Source organism: Triticum aestivum, chromosome 7D, assembly GCF_018294505.1.
Source record: "Triticum aestivum cultivar Chinese Spring chromosome 7D, IWGSC CS RefSeq v2.1, whole genome shotgun sequence".
In the NCBI taxonomy this organism is placed as follows: domain Eukaryota; kingdom Viridiplantae; phylum Streptophyta; class Magnoliopsida; order Poales; family Poaceae; genus Triticum; species Triticum aestivum.
In genome coordinates this window covers 287,137,139-287,155,868 of record NC_057814.1, presented here as the reverse complement: position 1 = coordinate 287,155,868, position 18,730 = coordinate 287,137,139, and the positions used below count along the sequence as shown (strand labels likewise).

Below are 18,730 nucleotides of genomic sequence, written 5' to 3'. Positions count from 1 at the left end.
TAAATCCCCAACAAAGGGTGGGAAGAGAAAGCCAAAGGGTACTACACCTACAAAGGAAAATGGGTCTGCAACCATTACAGTGAGGACAGAAGTCGGAACCAAAAGGAAGTTGAATGATTTGATTAGAGAGAGGTAGTAGTTGCTTGTAATTTGTGTTTTTGTCTTTCAAAACCATCGCGTGACAATTGATTCTCTGAACTGGTCATGATTTGTGTAATGTTATTTTGCCCAGAATTGGGGGAATTTAGGATGTGAACTGATGCTATTTGGCCAAGTGGTGTGATATTTAAGTCAAGTTGCCAATTGATGCATTCCAGTACGAGCATGTGCTGTCAATTTTGCTTCATGTTGCTACAGACTTCAGGTTTTGCATCTGCTAATCATATACTTCTATACATCATCATTTCTATAGCTAACCCTAATTGGAACAGCAAGCAATGCATTCCAGTACAAGTAGATGCTGTCAAATTTGCTTCAGTAGCTACAGGCTTCAGGTTCTGCATCTGCCGGACAATGGACATTGCTACAGGCTATCTGTTTGCCCAACACGCATCACTGCCTGCCGCCGTCGTTAGCGTCGCAAACACCAGTACCAGCGGCGAGCCATGAACAGCGAGGAGCCGCACGCGACGTGCACACGTCCATGCTACCCTTCGCGGCCAGGCGCATCGCTGTTGTGCCGTTGTTCTCGGCCTTCATTAGTGCCAAGCCCAGCGACGAGCGGTGAACAGCAAGGCGTGCAGAATAGAGATGTTGGGCGAGGGCAGCGCTCGGGACCAGCAGCTATGAGGAACTGGAGGAGGTGGCGGCTGGGAGTAGCGCCGCCGCCGGCGGCGGTGGCGGGAGCAGATTTGAGAGACGAGAGAAAAAGGAAGCAGGAGCGGCAGGTGTTGACTTGGCCAAGGGGCAGCTTTGTCCATGTACCAAATACAAAAGGAAATACACACATGTTAGGGTGTCTAATCCTTCAAAAGGGTATGCAATGGCATATGTCAAAGCATGTGAACTTTGTAGTGGCATGTTTCTAAATGAAAAAATAGAAATCGCATATTTCAAAACTGGAAACTTTATAGTGGCATATATCAAATTTACCCTTTTAATTTTGCCAGACAAAATCAAACGAAATACAAAGCATGGGATTAATTTCATCACTTTATGGTGTTAATTGCATGGCTTAGTTAGCACTTCTTGCAATAAAGACAATTAAAACTAACTAGCAACCGCAAGAAAAGTTTCACCTTCTTTACATTGTTGACCAGATTTTATGGATGGTTAAGGTGACTAGTATCCCTACACACTCGTACTTTTATTGGTAATCTCTACTTTTAAAGGGGAGTTGGTAGGTTCGCCTTGCCTCCCCCATCCTCGCTTGGTTTTCTGTAGATTTTTTTGGTAATCTCAACCGATGCCGCACAAAACAAAAACCAACGTATATAGTGTAACTTGAAATAATCTGAACCAAATCGATATTTTTCTTTCCTTGTCCTACTCATTCCCTTGAAACAAAAAACAACATCTATTAATTTATGGAAAGTATCATCTAGTGTTGGACAGAAGGGTCACGTTAACTATGGAGAGCATCATTCTTTTCCGGTTTTGACTATAGCATGCTTAGTGCAGTTAAATACCTCAAGCGAGGATTGCCTTAATTTAGGGAAAGTGTCATTTATGTGGGCTCCTCCTAAAATCTCTCGTTCCCTTTCCGTCATCTTCACTTTCTGCCACGCGATCCTACCCCGAGGACGTCGATGTGGGACGGGCCATAAGGGGAAAAAAGCACTCACGGCGTCTCTATTGAGGCACTCGTAATATGTTTCCCACGTTGCAACGCACAGGCAATTAGCTAGTAAGTATAGATAAGCAGCTTACTGAACTATGATCATTTTTCCTTTCGTAATTGGTCAATATTTTTTGTCAGAATATCATAACCCACACATCTAGCAGTTTATAAGATTTTTCGTTCCTAGATTAGACAAACTGTCCTGGCATGATTATTAAATGTACCAAACATGAGTATGCAACAGCTGGGCTCATCTAGTGCATACGGATTTTTAACAACGCAAAGAAAATGGCTAACACATACTAAAAAATGATATTGTTGTTCCATCCCACAAATGTCCCTTTTTTTGCATTTGTGTTGATCATCAACGTCTGGTTGCAGAATACAGACAGAGCCTAATTACCAACTTCCGTTTAATGGAATGCTGCTGCCAAGTACTCCCTCCGTCCCAAAATAAGTTTAACTTTGTACTAACTCTAGTACAAAGTTGTACTAAGCTTAAGACACTTATTTTGGGACAGAGGGAGTAGTAAAATTGTAACGGGTGAAGTGTGCCCACTGACCTTGGCAACATCCTCAACCTGATCCAGCAGGGAGATCACGTGGCGCAGCGTGAGGGACCTGTACCATAGCTGCCCAAGGTGCTGATTCTTCCTCCCAAGCAGCTTTTTGGCCTCTGCCATCTCCCCCTTGAGGCCGGTGATGCTCTCGGCGGACTCGCTGAACAGCCGCAGGATCTGGCACCACACCGTAAAATGATAAAAATAAAATGCAACGGCGACTACACTCTCCAAAATGGACGGGGATGAATAATCCGCCAGGGAGAAGGAATGCGCAGGTGGTGTGGCGGACGGGCGGACGGACCTGGGAGTAGTTCTGGATGGCCTTGTTGAAACCATGGTGGTACGCGTGGACGACCTCGTCAACGACGTCCTCGATGAGGTCGCTCTGCTCCTTGAGGAACTGGATCTCGCCATCGCGGTCCTTCGAGGTGAGGATGTGCACGACGTGCGGCAGCGAGTCGAACCGCGCCGCGGCCCATCCCTCGTCGATCCGCGACAGCCCTTCCTTCAGGTACTGCACGCACGCACGCCCGGCCAGACCCCAATTTCAAATTCCATATAAATTCCAGGCGGGATGGAGGGATGTATTCGGGACTTACAGATTTGTCGGCCGGAATCGGGAGGCCGTCGAAGATGCCACGGCGGTGGCGGTTCATCGTTACCGACGGCGAGGCGGGACCCGGGGAGACGAGCGAGATCTGGAGAGAGTGGGCTATACGAGGGCTACGAGAGGGGGGTAGGGCGTCGGAACCGGTAAGACGGTCAGGTCGATGAGATGCCCTCGTGCTACCATAACGTATACTTCTATAAAATAAATTTTTTCCGTAAAAAGAACGTATATAAAATAAATAAATAAATAAAATTAGTACGTATAAAGGTCCTAATTTATTTATTTTTAACATCAGTACAGACACAAGCGCTCATATACACGCGCATACACTCATCTTATGAACGCACACACGCACACCCTACCCCTATGAGCACCTCCGAAAGACTGAGCCGACATCATCTTGAGATTTACGAAGTCACCGTAGGCGCCTCGTCGTCGACGGGAACATCTCCTCCCACTGAATGCGCATCGTCAGAAATCCTGAAATAAATCCAGTAATAAATGCGAGCACCAGGATTTGAACCCTACTGGGCTGGGATACCACAGTCCCTCTAACCATCCAACCACAGGTTGGTACGTATAAAGGTCCTAATGTTTTTTAAGGTGTTGTGTTGGAGCAAATTGGTTTAGAGTTCTTTGCAAGAACGCGAAGGCTCTAACGAAACGGATCTCGTAAATCTTGTACTGCAGATCTTATATATCTACTCCACTACCCTATTTTATGGCTTCTCGTGCAGCCATGTCATCACTTTTTCCCCACCGTTCAATCTCTCATTAACTCCGTGACTCAAAACTTCTTCCGCATGGGCCATAAAAAGGTCAGCGCTCAGTTTCCACGCCTGGGCTGCCCCGAGCCAAGCTTATGGGCTCAATGGCTTCTCCCCGCAGCCCACCCCAAATTAGGCCCAACGTTTGCATTATATATGCCTCCTCATTTTTAGGACAGTAAAACCGAGTCTAGAGTGAGCTCTCTCACGCCCTCAACGTTTTCGACCGTTGGATTTCGTGTTCAGGTCATCTCTAGCCATTCGATCTGCCCTCAGACGTCACTTTTCTTGCTTCGTGGGTTGACTGTCCTAAGTGGACGCTGCTTTGGAAGAATTTTCTAAGCCATGTGGTTGATTGGGCCACTCCCTTTGAAGCCCATCTCAGCATCACGAAGGAAGAATCGATGAGCCGCTGGTCAGCGACGTCTCTTCCTAACCTCCCATCGCTCAGGCCCCTTCCTGCCCCACTCTCGGCCCAACCCTAGCCGCACACCCTTCTTTCTCCCGGCTTAACCCTAACCCTAGCCGCACTTGAAGGACTGATGGCAGAGCGAGCATCGGGCAACGACTACGGTGAATCATCCCCCTTCCCAGCACCCTGGATCAGCCCCATGGCGACCTCCCGTGCTCCCTTCCCAACCTTGACCTCGAAGAACGGCTTCCCGTACATCGCTGTCTCTTTTGTGTATAATTTCCTTCTTACATCAAACAATCACTCCTGATGGCATCTCAATCTCAATTTTGCACAGGTGTTGCTATATTGGATGTGGTAAACTGGTTTGGGCAGATCTTGAAGATAAGGAGGGGAATAGGTTGTGGCGGCAGGCAAACACAACCGACAAAGGTCACTAGAGTATGATTTTTAAGTTATTTTCCCTATACCAGATCAGCTAGATGAGGTCGAAGAGAACCTTGAAGATTCGCATTCATCACTCAGAAGTTGTACCTTACATGAGTGTTGATTCTTAATTTTTCATTTGCAAGGCATGGTGCTTTCCGCTGGTTCTACTCCCTGATTGAACAAGCTCATAATCCATGTTACAAGACATGTAGAATTCTTTTCTTTATAAGACAGGTAGAACCATTTTACTTTTGCCTCCTCGGTTTTTTCTTTGATAAGCACATCATTTCACAATTCGTGTTGTAAAAATTTAGTGGTCTTGGACTAGATGGTTATGTTATAAAGGTAACTATTATTAGCACCTGACCACTTGCTTGCATATGATTGAAACTACTATCATTAGCAAATTCAATATGTATTATTGTCATGCACTACGGAAACAATTGGAATGAACAGATGAGGTTAATTATATTTCCAACATGTCACTAGTAGGAAAATGCTTATACACAGTAGCATAGTAGTAGCGCTTTTTATAACAAAACGCTGCTACTACTTATCAGTAGCGCTTGCTCAAGACAAGCGCTGCTACTATGCACTTACCAGTAGCGTTGTTTTAATAAAACACGCTACTACTACAATTGCCAGGCCGTTGCCGGTAGGCCAGGCATAGTAGTAGTACTCTTATGTAGGAAGCGGCACTGCTACTGGACGTAGCAGTAGCGCTTTCTACATAAAAGCGTTACTACTACGGGCTCCTTATCCACCCCAACGGCCCGCGCTCGACCTCTCTCACTCCCCCGGCCCTCACACTCTCACTCTCGCGCGCCTCCGCCGTCGTCGGCGCCGCCCTCCCCCACGCACCGCCGTCCCCCGCGCTGGAGGTCTCACATTTCGAAACAAAGAAAATTCACCTAAGGACCCATCATGGTATGGATTTTGAAGTAAATCTGTACAATTCTGAGAGCGTAACCCATTTTGGTTGCACAAATTGGGAAGCACTTTGCAAGATGTATGGTTTTTATGAGGGTATGCTTGTCACCATGGATCTTGGTGATCCTGACATCGACCAAGACAATATGGACATTTGGGTCCTTGTTGATACGCTTCCAATTCTACCGCTATGTGAGTTTCTCAAATATAGTTATTAACTAATTTATATTATTCATTTCAAAATAGTTGACAGCTTATTTGCATTGACAGCTTATTTTCATTCTTCAAACAATGTGCGGAAGATGGTAGATAGAACCTACTACACTGATGGCTCTGAGTTAACTTATCAAGAGAAAAATCATCTGGTCGCATTTTGTACTGATCTTGAGAATTACAATATCTATTATAAAACTCCTCCACATTATGGTCAATACGTGTCACTAGTGCACGTGTTGAACTACGGTAACATCCATGGAGATGCCATTGTAAGATTTTTACTATTACGACATCCGTGCATCTTTTGCATAAATTCTTTTAAAACTTAACTACATTGTTAACCACGAAGTTATTACTATGTTTTTCAACAGAAAATCCGGAAGGATTGTGTGCCTCATCTGATGTATCAGAATGGTCGCCTTGATGTTTTGAAGATACTATTGGGGAACGTAGTAATTTCAAAAAAGTTCCTACGCACACGCAAGATCATGGTGATGCATAGCAACGAGAGGGGAGAGTGTCGTCCACGTACCCTCGTAGACCGTTAAGCGGAAGCGTTATGACAACGCAGTTGATGTAGTCGTACGTCTTCACGATCGACCGATCCTCAGTACCAAACGTACGACACCTCCGCGTTCAGCACACGTTCAGCTCGGTGACGTCCCGCGAACTCACGATCCAGTAGAGCTCGAGGGAGAGATTCGTCAACACGACGGCGTGGTGACGATGTTGATGAAGCTACCGACGCAGGGCTTCGCCTAAGCACCGCTACGATATGACCGAGGTGGATTATGGTGGAGGGGGGCACCGCACACGGCTGGGAGAGATAATGATCAACTTGTGTGTTCTAGGGTGCCCCCCTGCCCCTGTATATAAAGGAGCTAGGGGGAAGGCGGACGACCAAGGAGGAGGGCGCGCCAAGGGGGGAGTCCTACTCCCACCGGGAGTAGGACTCCTCTTTTTCTAGTAGGAGTAGGAGAAGGGGGAAGGAGGAGAGAGAGAGGGGAAGGAAAGGGGGGCGCCGCCCCCTCCTTGTCCAATTCGGACCAGAGGGGGAGGGGGGCGCGGCCTGCCCTCGCCGCCCCTCCTCTTCTCCACTAAGGCCCATTAGGCCCAATATACTCCCCGGGGGGTTCCGGTAACCCCCTGGTACTCTGGTATATGCCCGAAACCTCCTGAAACACTTCCGGTGTCCGAACATAGTCATCCAATATATTGATCTTTACGTCTCGACCATTTCGAGACTCCTCGTCATGTCCGTGATCATATCCGGGACTCCAAACTACCTTCGGTACATCAAAACATATAAACTCATAATACCGATCGTCACAGAACTTTAAGCGTGCGGACCCTACGGGTTCAAGAACTATGTAGACATGACCGAGACACGTCTTCGGTCAATAACCAATAGTGGAACCCGGATGCTCATATTAGTTCCTACATATTCTACGAAGATCTTTATCAGTCAAACTGCATAACAACATACGTTATTCCCTTTGTCATCGGTATGTTACTTGCCCGAGATTCGATCGTCGGTATCTCAATACCTAGCTCAATCTCGTTACCGACAAGTCTCTTTACTCGTTCTGTAGTGCATCATCCCGTAAGTAACTCATTAGTCACATTGCTTGCAAGGCTTATAGTGATGTGCATTACCGAGAGGGCCCAGAGATACGTCTCCGACAATTGGAGTGACAAATCCTAATCTCGATCTATGCCAACTCAACAAGTACCATCGGAGACACCTGTAGAGCACCTTTATAATCACCCAGTTACGTTGTGACGTTTTGTAGCACACAAAGTGATCCTCCGATAATCGGGAGTTGCATAATCTCATAGTTACAGGAACATGTATAAGTCATGAAGAAAGCAATAGCAGTAAACTAAACGATCAAGTGCTAAGCTAACGGAATGGGTCAAGTTAATCACATCATTCTCCTAATGACGTGATCCCGTTAATCAAATGACAACTCATGTCTATGGCTAGGAAACTCAACCATCTTTGATCAACGAGCTAGTCAAGTAGAGGCATACTAGTGACACTACGTTTGTCTATGTATTCACACATGTATTATGTTTCCGGTTAATACAATTCTAGCATGAATAATAAACATTTATCATGATATGAGGAAATAAATAATAACTTATTATTGCCTCTAGGGCATATTTCCTTTAGTCTCTCACTTGCACTAGAGTCAATAATCTAGATTACACAGTAATGATTCTAACACCCATGGAGTCTTGGTGCTGATCATGTTTTGCTCGTGGAAGAGGCTTAGTCAACGGGTCTGCAACATTCAGATCCGTATGTATCTTGCAAATATCTATGTCTCCCACCTGGACTTGATCCCGGATGGAATTGAAGCGTCTCTTGATGTGCTTGGTTCTCTTGTGAAATCTGGATTCCTTTTGCCAAGGCAATTGCACCAGCATTGTCACAAAAGATTTTCATTGGACCCGATGCACTAGGTATGACACCTAGATCGAATATGAACTCCTTCATCCAGACTCCTTCATTTGCTGCTTCCGAAGCAGCCATGTACTCCGCTTCACACGTAGATCCTGCCACGACGCTTTGTTTAGAACTGCACCAACTGACAACTCCACCGTTCAATGTAAACACGTATCCGGTTTGCGATTTAGAATCGTCTGGATCAGTGTCAAAGCTTGCATCGACGTAACCATTTACGATGAGCTCTTTGTCACCTCCATAAACGAGAAACATATCCTTAGTCCTTTTCAGGTATTTCAGGATGTTCTTGACCGCTGTCTAGTGATCCACTCCTGGATTACTTTGGTACCTCCCTGCTAAGGTAATAGCAAGGCACATCAGGTCTTGTACACAGCATTGCATACATGATAGAGCCTATGGCTGAAGCATAGGGAACACTTTTCATTTTCTCTCTATCTTCTGCAGTGGTCGGGCATTGAGTCTGACTCAACTTCATACCTTGTAACACAGGCAAGAACCCTTTCTTTGCTTGGTCCATTTTGAACTTTTTCAAAACTTTGTCAAGGTATGTGCTTTGTGAAAGTCCAATCAAGCGTCTTGATCTATCTCTACGGGTGAGAAAGTCCAATATGTAAGCAGCTTCACCGAGGTCTTTCATTGAAAAACTCTTATTCAAGTATCCTTTTATGCTATCCAGAAATTATATATCATTTCCAATCAGCAATATGTCATCCACATATAATATTAGAAATGCTATAGAGCTCCCACTCACTTTCTTGAAAATACAGGCTTCTCCAAAAGTTTGTATAAATCCATATGCTTTGATCACATTATCAAAACGTTTATTCCAACTCCGAGAGGCTTGCACCAGTCCATAAATGGATCGCTGGAGCTTGCACACTTTGTTAGCTCCCTTTGGATCGACAAAACCTTCTGGTTGCATCATATACAACTCTTCTTCCAGAAATCCATTCAGGAATGCAGTTTTGACATCCATTTGCCAAATTTCATAATCATAAAATGCGGCAATTGCTAACATGATTCGGACAGACTTAAGCATCGCTACGGGTGAGAAAGTCTCATCGTAGTCAACCCCTTGAACTTGTCGAAAACCTTTCGCAACAAGTCGAGCTTTGTAGACAGTAACATTACCGTCAGCGTCAGTCTTCTTCTTGAAGATCCATTTATTCTCTATGGCTTGCCGATCAGCGGGCAAGACAACCAAAGTCCACACTTTGTTCTCATACATGGATCCCATCTCAGATTTCATGGCCTTAAGCCATTTTGCGGAATCTGGGCTCACCATCGCTTCTTCATAGTTCGTAGGTTCGCTTTGGTCAAGTAACATGACTTCTAGAATAGGATTACCGTACCACTCTGGTGCGGATCTTACTCTGGTTGACCTACGAGGTTCGATAGTAACTTGATCTGAAGTTTCATGATCAACATCATTAGCTTCCTCACTAATTGGCGTAGGTGTCACAGGAACCGGTTTCTGTGATGAACTACTTTCCAATAAGGGAGCAGGTACAACTAACTCATCAAGTTGTACTTTCCTCCCACTCATTTCTTTCAAGAGAAACTCCTTCTCTAGAAAGGATCCATTTTTAGCAACAAATGTCTTGCCTTCAGATCTGTGATAGAAGGTGTACCCAACAGTTTCCTTTGGGTATCCTATGAAGACACATTTCTCCGATTTGGGTGCGAGCTTATCAGGTTGAAGCTTTTTCACATAAGCATCGCAGCCCCAAACTTTAAGAAACGACACCTTGGGTTTCTTGCCAAACCACAGTTCATAAGGCGTCGTCTCAACGGATTTCGATGGCGCTCTATTTAACGTGAATGCAGCCATCTCTAAAGCATAACCCCAAAATGATAGCGGTAAATCAGTAAGAGACATCATAAATCGCACCATATCTAGTAAAGTACGATTACGACGTTCGGACACACCATTACGTTGTGGTGTTCCAGGTGGCGTGAGTTGCGAAACTATTCCGCATTGTTTCAAATGTAGACCAAACTCGTAACTCAAATATTCTCCTCCACGATCAGATCGTAGAAACTTTATTTTCTTGTTATGATGATTTTCCACTTCACTCTGAAATTCTTTGAACTTTTCAAATGTTTCAGACTTTTGTTTCATTAAGTAGATATACCCATATCTGCTCAAATCATCTATGAAGGTGAGAAAATAACGATACCCGCCGCGAGCCTCAATATTCATCGGACCACATACATCAGTATGTATGATTTCCAACAAATCTGTTGCTCACTCCATTGTTCCGGAGAACGGCGTTTTAGTCATCTTGCCCATGAGGCATGGTTCGCAAGTACCAAGTGATTCATAATCAAGTGATTCCAAAAGTCCATCGGTATGGAGTTTCTTCATGTGCTTTACACCAATATGACCCAAACGGCAGTGCCACAAATAAGTTGCACTATCATTATCAACTCTGCATCTTTTGGCTTCAACATTATGAATATGTGTATCACTACTATCGATATTCAACACAAATAGACCACTCTTCAAGGGTGCATGACAATAAAAGATATTACTCATATAAATAGAACAACCATTATTCTCTGATTTAAATGAATAACCGTCTCGCATCAAACAAGATCCAGATATAATGTTCATGCTTAACGCTGGCACCAAATAACAATTATTCAGGTCTAAAACTAATCCCGAAGGTAGATGTAGAGGTAGCGTGCCGACGGCGATCACATCGACTTTGGAACCATTTCCCACGCGCATCTTCACCTCGTCCTTAGACAGTCTTCGCTTAATCCGTAGTCCCTGTTTGGAGTTGCAAATATTAGCAACAGAACCAGTATCAAATACCCAGGTGTTACTGCGAGCTCTAGTAAGGTACACATCAATAACATGTATATCACATATACCTTTGTTCACCTTGCCATCCTTCTTATCCGCCAAATACTTGGGGCAGTTCTGCTTCAAGTGACCAGTCTGTTTGCAGTAGAAGCACTCAGTCTCAGGCTTAGGTCCAGACTTGGGTTTCTTCTCTTGAACAGCAACTTGTTTGTCGTTCTTCTTGAAGTTCCCCTTCTTCTTCCCTTTACCCTTTTTCTTGAAACTGGTGGTCTTGTTGACCATCAACACTTGATGCTCCTTCTTGATTTCTACCTCCGCAGCCTTTAGCATTGCGAAGAGCTCAGGAATTGTCTTATCCATCCCTTGCATATTATAGTTCATCACGAAGCTCTTGTAGCTTGGTGGCAGTGATTGAAGAATTCTGTCAATGACACTATCATCCGGAAGATTAGCTCCCAGTTGAATCAAGTGATTGTTATACCCAGACATTTTGAGTATATGTTCACTGACAGAACTATTCTCCTCCATCTTGCAGCTGTAGAACTTATTGGAGACTTCATGTCTTTCAATTCGGGCATTTGCTTGAAATATTAACTTCAACTCCTGGAACATCTCATATGCTCCATAACGTTCAAAACATCGTTGAAGTCCCGGTTCTGAGCCGTAAAGCATGGCACATTGAACTATCGAGTAGTCATCAGCTTTGCTCTGCCAGACGTTCTTAACATCGTCAGTTGCATCTGCAGCAGGCGTGGCACCCGGCGGTGCTTCCAGGACGTAATTCTTCTGTGTAGAAATGAGGATAATCCTCAAGTTACGGACCTAGTCCGTGTAATTGCTACCATAATCTTTCAACTTTGCTTTCTCAAGGAATGCATTAAAATTCAACGAACAACAGCACGGGCCATCTATCTACAACAACAAAGAGAAGCAAAATACTATCAGGTACTAAGTTCATGATAAATTTAAGTTCAATTAATCATATTACTTAAGAACTCCCACTTAGATAGACATCCCTCTAATCATCTAAGTGATCACGTGATCCATATCAACTAAACCATAACCAATCATTACGTGAGATGTAGTAGTTTTCAATGGTGAACATCACTATGTTGATCATATCTACTATATGATTCACACCCGACCTTTCGGTCTCAGTGTTTTGAAGCCATATCTGCGTATGCTAGGCTCGTCAAGTTTAACCCGAGTATTCTGCGTGTGCAAAACTGTCTTACACCCGTTGTAGATGAACGTTGAGCTTATCACACCCGATCATCACGTGGTGTCTCGGCACGACGAACTTTGGCAACGGTGCATACTCAGGGAGAACACTTTTTACCTTGAAATTTACTGAGAGATCATCTTATAATGCTACCGTCAAACAAAGCAGAATAAGATGCATAAAGGATAAACATCACATGCAATCAATATAAGTGATATGATATGGCCATCATCATCTTGTGCCTTTGATCTCCATCTCCAAAGAACCGTCATGATCACCATCGTCACCGGCGCGACGCCTTGACCTCCATCGTAGCATCGTTGTCGTCTCGCCAACTATTGCTTCTACGACTATCGCTACCGCTTAGTGATAAAGTAAAGCAATTATAGGGCGGTTGCATTGCATACAATAAAGCGACAACCATATGGCTCTTGCCAGTTGCCGATAACTCTGTTACAAAACATGATCATCTCATACAATAAATATAGCATCATGTCTTGACCATATCACATCACAACATGCCCTGCAAAAACAAGTTAGACGTCCTCTACTTTTTTGTTGCAAGTTTTACGTGGCTGCTACGGGCTCAACAAGAACCGTTCTTACCTACGCATCAAAACCACAACGATAGTTCGTCAAGTTAGTGCTGTTTTAACCTTCTCAAGGACCGGGCGTAGCCACACTCGGTTCAACTAAAGTTGGAGAAACTGACACCCGCCAGCCACCTGTGTGCAAAGCACGTCGGTAGAACCAGTCTCGCGTAAGCGTACGTGTAATGTCGGTCTGGGCCGCTTCATCCAACAATACCGCCGAACCAAAGTATGACATGCTGGTAAGCAGTATGACTTGTATCGCCCACAACTCACTTGTGTTCTACTCGTGCATATAACATCTACGCATAAACCTGGCTCTGATACCACTGGTGGGGAACGTAGTAATTTTAAAAAAATTCCTACGCACACGCAAGATCATGGTGATGCATAGCAACAAGAGGGGAGAGTGTCGTCCACGTACCCTCATAGACCGTTAAGCGGAAGCGTTATGACAACGCGGTTGATGTAGTCGTACGTCTTCACGATCAACCGATCCTCAGTACCGAACATACGGCACCTCCGCGTTCAGCACACATTCAGCTCGGTGACGTCCCGCGAACTCATGGTCCAGTAGAGCTTAAGGAAGAGATTCGTCAGCACGACGCCGTGGTGACGATGTTGATGAAGCTACCGACGCAGGGCTTCGCCTAAGCACCGCTACGATATGAACGAGGTGGATTATGGTGGAGGGGGGCACCGCACACAGCTGGGAGAGATCAATGATCAACTTGTGTGTTCTAGGGTGCCACCCTACCCCCGTATATAAAGGAGCTAGGGGGAGGCGGCCGGCCAAGGAGGAGGGCGCGCCAAGGGGGAGTCCTACTCCTACCGGGAGTAGGACTTCTCTTTTCCTAGTAGGAGTAGGAGAAGGGGGAAGGAGGAGAGAGAGGAGAAGGGGTATTGAGTTAGTTACGGGATTCGATTGTCGGTATCTCAATACCTAGCTCAATCTCGTTACCGGCAAGTCTCTTTACTCGTTCTGTAGTGCATCATCCCGTAACTAACTCATTAGTCACATTGCTTGCAAGGCTTATAGTGATGTGCATTACCGAGAGGGCCCAGAGATACCTCTCCGACAATCGGAGTGACAAATCCTAATCTCGATCTATGCCAACTCAACAAGTACCATCGGAGACACCTGTAGAGCACCTTTATAATCACCTAGTTACGTTGTGACGTTTGGTAGCACACAAAGTGTTCCTTTGGTAATCGGGAGTTGCATAATCTCATAGTTATAGGAACATGTATAAGTCATGAAGAAAGCAATAGCAGTAAACTAAACGATCAAGTGCTAAGCTAACGGAATGGGTCAAGTCAATCACATCATTCTCCTAATGATGTGATCCCATTAATCAAATGACAACTCATGTCTATGGCTAGGAAACTCAACCATCTTTGATCAACGAGCTAGTCAAGTAGAGGCATGCTAGTGACACTATGTTTGTCTATGTATTCACACATGTATTATGTTTCCGGTTAATACAATTCTAGCATGAATAATAAACATTTATCATGATATGAGGAAATAAATAATAACTTTATTATTGCCTCTAGGGCATATTTCCTTCAGATACGGCCAGGTCATCCTATGAATCACACATGTCCGTATTGGATTTCTAAAACCAGTGAAGACATGAAAATCAAAGAATGGAAAAAATGTATGGACAGTCGTAAGGAGGTACTTGGAAGCAACTTATGCGAAAGGCAAGAATTGGAGACAAGATAATCTCCATTCTCCATAATGGAGAGTCAGGGCCTATCTTGTTTTATGCTATTTTACCTAAGAGAAGGTAGTAGGTCGTAGCTAATAATACTCATGATCATGTGCTAAGAACAACTAAGTAGGATTCGTTAGATTACTATGATGATGATGCGATATCGAGTAAGTTGTATGATCGATGATGATGAGTATGACTTCTTATTATGATACCAATGATGAATTATTTATTATTATGATCGATGATGCATGATGCTAAGTTGTTATATGAGCATGATGAGTTATTATATATCAGTGGGTGAAATGAACATGGATTAGATTCAAGTGGAGGCAACATGTGGTGCACATCGAAAGAGTAGTACTTTCGACATGCACCACATGTTGCCTCCACTTGAATCTACTACTTTCGACATGCACCACATGTTGCCTCCACTTGAATCTACTCCACGTTCATTTCGCCCACTGTTATATATAATAACTAATCGTGGTCATAAAATCATATGATGAAACTACTGTATATAAAACCACAACGAAAATAAGCTGTATTTTTAAAAATACAGGAAAAGTTAGTAGCAGCGCTTTTTAGAATAAACGCTACTGCTACTTACTACTAGCAGTAGCGCTGTCCCAAGGAAAGCGCTACTGCTAACTAGGTATAGCAGTAGCGCTTCCTTTCCAGCGCTACTGCTACTAGTTAGATGTAGCGCCTTAGTGGTAGCGCTAGTACAAGCGCTACTACTAGCTATAAAACAAGCGCTACTACTAGGGTTTTCCCTAGTAGTGTGTTACTTACTGGTCAAAAATACCGACACACTAAATGCTTAACTGGCAAGTACATGTTGCACAGACTCTTATATATTATACTTTAGCATTTACCGCTAATAGTGTGAGTGTCCGTACGACATATTTTATGCTTCACCAGGTATCTCTCAGCGATGTAAAATCTAATAAATTTCCCTAAAAGAATAAAAATCACATGATTATGGCGGTACTAATTTATTCATTTACTTATTTTATATTCTGCCTATCTTGAGGCAAGTACCTAATTTTACTCTAGCAATAGCATGCACATAGGTATATGGGAACTTACACGTGCACACACATACACTGAGACTCAATTACATTAGAATATGTCTACATTTTTATTTACCTAGTTTCAAAGATGTAGCAAAGACATGTAAGTAATAGCCATGGAAATTTTTTAGCTGTGATGAAATTAGGTAAGTATCTTTTTTTTGCGGGTGAATTTTTTTTTGACTGGAAACTGTGAGGCAACAGCCCCACAGTACTTTATTAAACTCAAGCAAACAACAAAGTACAAAAGGTTCTGGTAAGAAAAGTTAAAACTACTCACCTAAAGAATCAGGCTACTTACCTATGGCCCTATGTACAAATTTACAAGGTGGGCAACATAAATACAAACAACCAATTAGGGCAAAGAATTAATCCAATGCAACAGCAAAGGTTTTAAACCAGGAATCTGTGGGAGAGCAGAGTTATATCATGGATGAAATTTCTCCTCCATGCTGCGAAGGTGTGCCTCTCATTTCTGAAGATTCCTCCATTCCTCAATAACCAGACATTCCAAGCAGCAAGATAAACAACCTCCTTGAAGAAAGGCTGACCAAAACTCTTCCTGGCAGCAATGAGACACTCAGAAGGAGACAGGCCAGCAAGCCATTGAATTTGCAAATAATTCCAGACTCTTGAGCTGAATTGGCAGGTGAAGAAAAGATGATTTCTGTCTTCATGGGCTTGAGCAGGACATAAGGGACAAGTGTTGTCCTCCTGCGGCGATCTCCAGTGCCTCCTAACCAGGAGATCACGGGTGTTGAGTCTATCATTAAGCATCAACCACGCGAACACCTTGATCTTCATTGTTGATATACTCTCCTAGATCCATTTGGCCGGCATATCAATAGGAATATGGGCATGCATCGTTGCATAGTAACTCTCGGCAGAAAATTTTCCTTTGCCAGGGATCCATGACCAAGAATCATTGAGACTATCATCTATATCCATATGAACCAAGCCATTCTGCACTGTGATCATTTCCTCCATTGCTTCTGGTGATAAAGGCAGATGGAAGAGCTCTGACATATCAAGAGTGTTGAGGACATCTCTGACAGAGACCTTATCATCAATTGCAAAAGAGAAAAGCCTGGGAAACCTTTCTTTAAGAGGAATAGAAGATCCCAAAAAAACCAGGCATCAAACCAGAAGAGAACAGAGTCCCCCATGTTGATCGTCACCTCACAGTGAAGTCTGAAAATTTCATTTAGTTTAATTATATCCCTCCACCAAAAGGAGCCACACAACACAGTTCCATGGGGCACCACTCGATCATAATAAGTGTTCCAAATGAGAGACACCCAGGGGATATCAGCTTTGTTATAAAACTTGGACAGATGTTTGGTAAGGAGGGCTCTATTCTGGATATTCAAGTTTATAATCCCCATGCCACCTTTATCTTTAGGCTTACAAACTAAAGGCCAAGTTGCCAAGGACTGTCTGGGAGTGTCAGAGTTTCCCCTCCATAAGCACTGCCTCATGATTCTTTCTAGTTGCTTGATGATACCAGCTGGCGGGCATAAACTGCAAAGGAAGTATATGGGCAAAGAGGATAATACAGATTGGAGCAATTGCAATCTTGCTCCCTGATTAAGGAGACATGAGCTAGTAGACAGTCTTATTTCAACCCTATCCACCACTGGGAACAAATCTTGTATCGTTGGCTTAGTGGTGCCCACAGGAAGCCCAAGATAGGTAAAAGGGAGGGTCCCAACCTGACAACCAAAAACATCAGCCAAGCGTGCAGTTTCTGCCTCATCCACATTAATAGGCATAATACATGATTTATGAAAATTGACTCTAAGACCAGTGGAAGCATGAAAATCCTGCAGCATATCTTTAAGAGCCAGGAGTTGTGAGTCAACCGCATGAACAATGAGGAGAGTATCATCAGCATACTGAACAATAGGAAATTCTTTATCATGTGTTTCAATAGGTAAACAAATCACTCCATTTGTCAGCATATTATTCACCAAAGTTTGTAACAGATCTGCAGCAAGAACAAACAGGAGGGGTGATAAAGGATCCCCCTGCCTCACACCCATTTTACAGATAAATTGTTTTCCAGGAACTCCATTCAAAATAACAGAAGAGGTACCAGATGACAAGAGCTCTTTAATCCAGCCAATCCATTTGCTATCAAAACCTTTATGATGCAGAAGTTTGAGGATAGGGTCATGCTCCACTGTATCAAAGGCCTTTGCAAAATCCAGTTTGAGAATCAAAATGGGTTTTTTGGATTTATGGCACTGATGGATGTACTCCAGAGTCCAAGCAATGCAATCCTGTATAGACCTAGACTTAAGAAACCCATATTGATTTTTGTGAATGCATCTCAGGATAACCTGTTGCAACCTGTTGGCTAGGAGTTTTGTCAGGAATTTCAAGCAGGTGTTTGTCAGAGAAATGGGCCTGAAGTCATTGGGACCCTCAGGTGAGAGTTTCTTGGGGATTAAAGTGACCAGAGACCCATTAATGTTACTAATTGTAATCTTGCCATCATAAAAATCCTGGAAAAGCTGCAAAAAATCCTGCTTGATGATGTGCCAACATCTCTTCACAAACAAACCTGTAAAACCATCAGGACCAGGTGCCCTATCTGTGGGTAGAGATTTGAGAACTTCATTTATTTCATCCTCAGAAAAGGGGGCAGACAAGTTGTCCAGACCCTCCACGGGCTCAATCAATGAACCTAGATCAAACCTCATATCAATCCCTGTAGAAACACCCATTCGCTCTTTAAAAGTGCCCCATAACATACCAGCCATTTGTTGATGATCAGAAACAACATTTCCATCAGCATCTTGCAGGAAAGAAATAGAGTTTCTCCTAAACCTTTCAGTGGCCATTGCTTGAAAGAATTTTGAATTCTCCTCCCCAACTTTGATCCATCTGATAGTGCATCGTTGTTTCCAATAAATGAACTGCAAATGGAGAAGGTCCTCAACATGGAGCTTCACAATTTTTCTGAAATTGAACTCAGGTCTTGTTAGAGCCCTCAATTCTTCCATGTTATCAAAGAACAAAACCACCTGATTGCAAGCTTCAATGGCCTTCTTGAGCTTAGACAGACTGATGTACCAATGCTTAAGAGCATATCTCAGTCGTTTGAACTTTTCAGTTAACCTGACTGCA

General features: G+C 43.6%; 1 protein-coding gene across 1 annotated transcript in view; it reads right to left on the bottom strand.

Moving 5' to 3' along the window:
- LOC123171074 (exocyst complex component SEC8) overlaps positions 1-4,390 on the bottom strand; it is a 34,854-nt gene extending 30,464 nt beyond the window's left edge. The window contains exons 1-4 of the mRNA XM_044588732.1: positions 4,293-4,390; positions 2,943-3,147; positions 2,645-2,857; positions 2,344-2,517 (exon numbers count right to left, since the gene is read on the bottom strand). Coding sequence (XP_044444667.1) covers positions 2,344-2,517; positions 2,645-2,857; positions 2,943-3,147; positions 4,293-4,390 — 690 coding nt within the window. The remainder of the gene's footprint in view (positions 1-2,343; positions 2,518-2,644; positions 2,858-2,942; positions 3,148-4,292) is intronic.
- Positions 4,391-18,730: the final 14,340 nt, after the last annotated feature.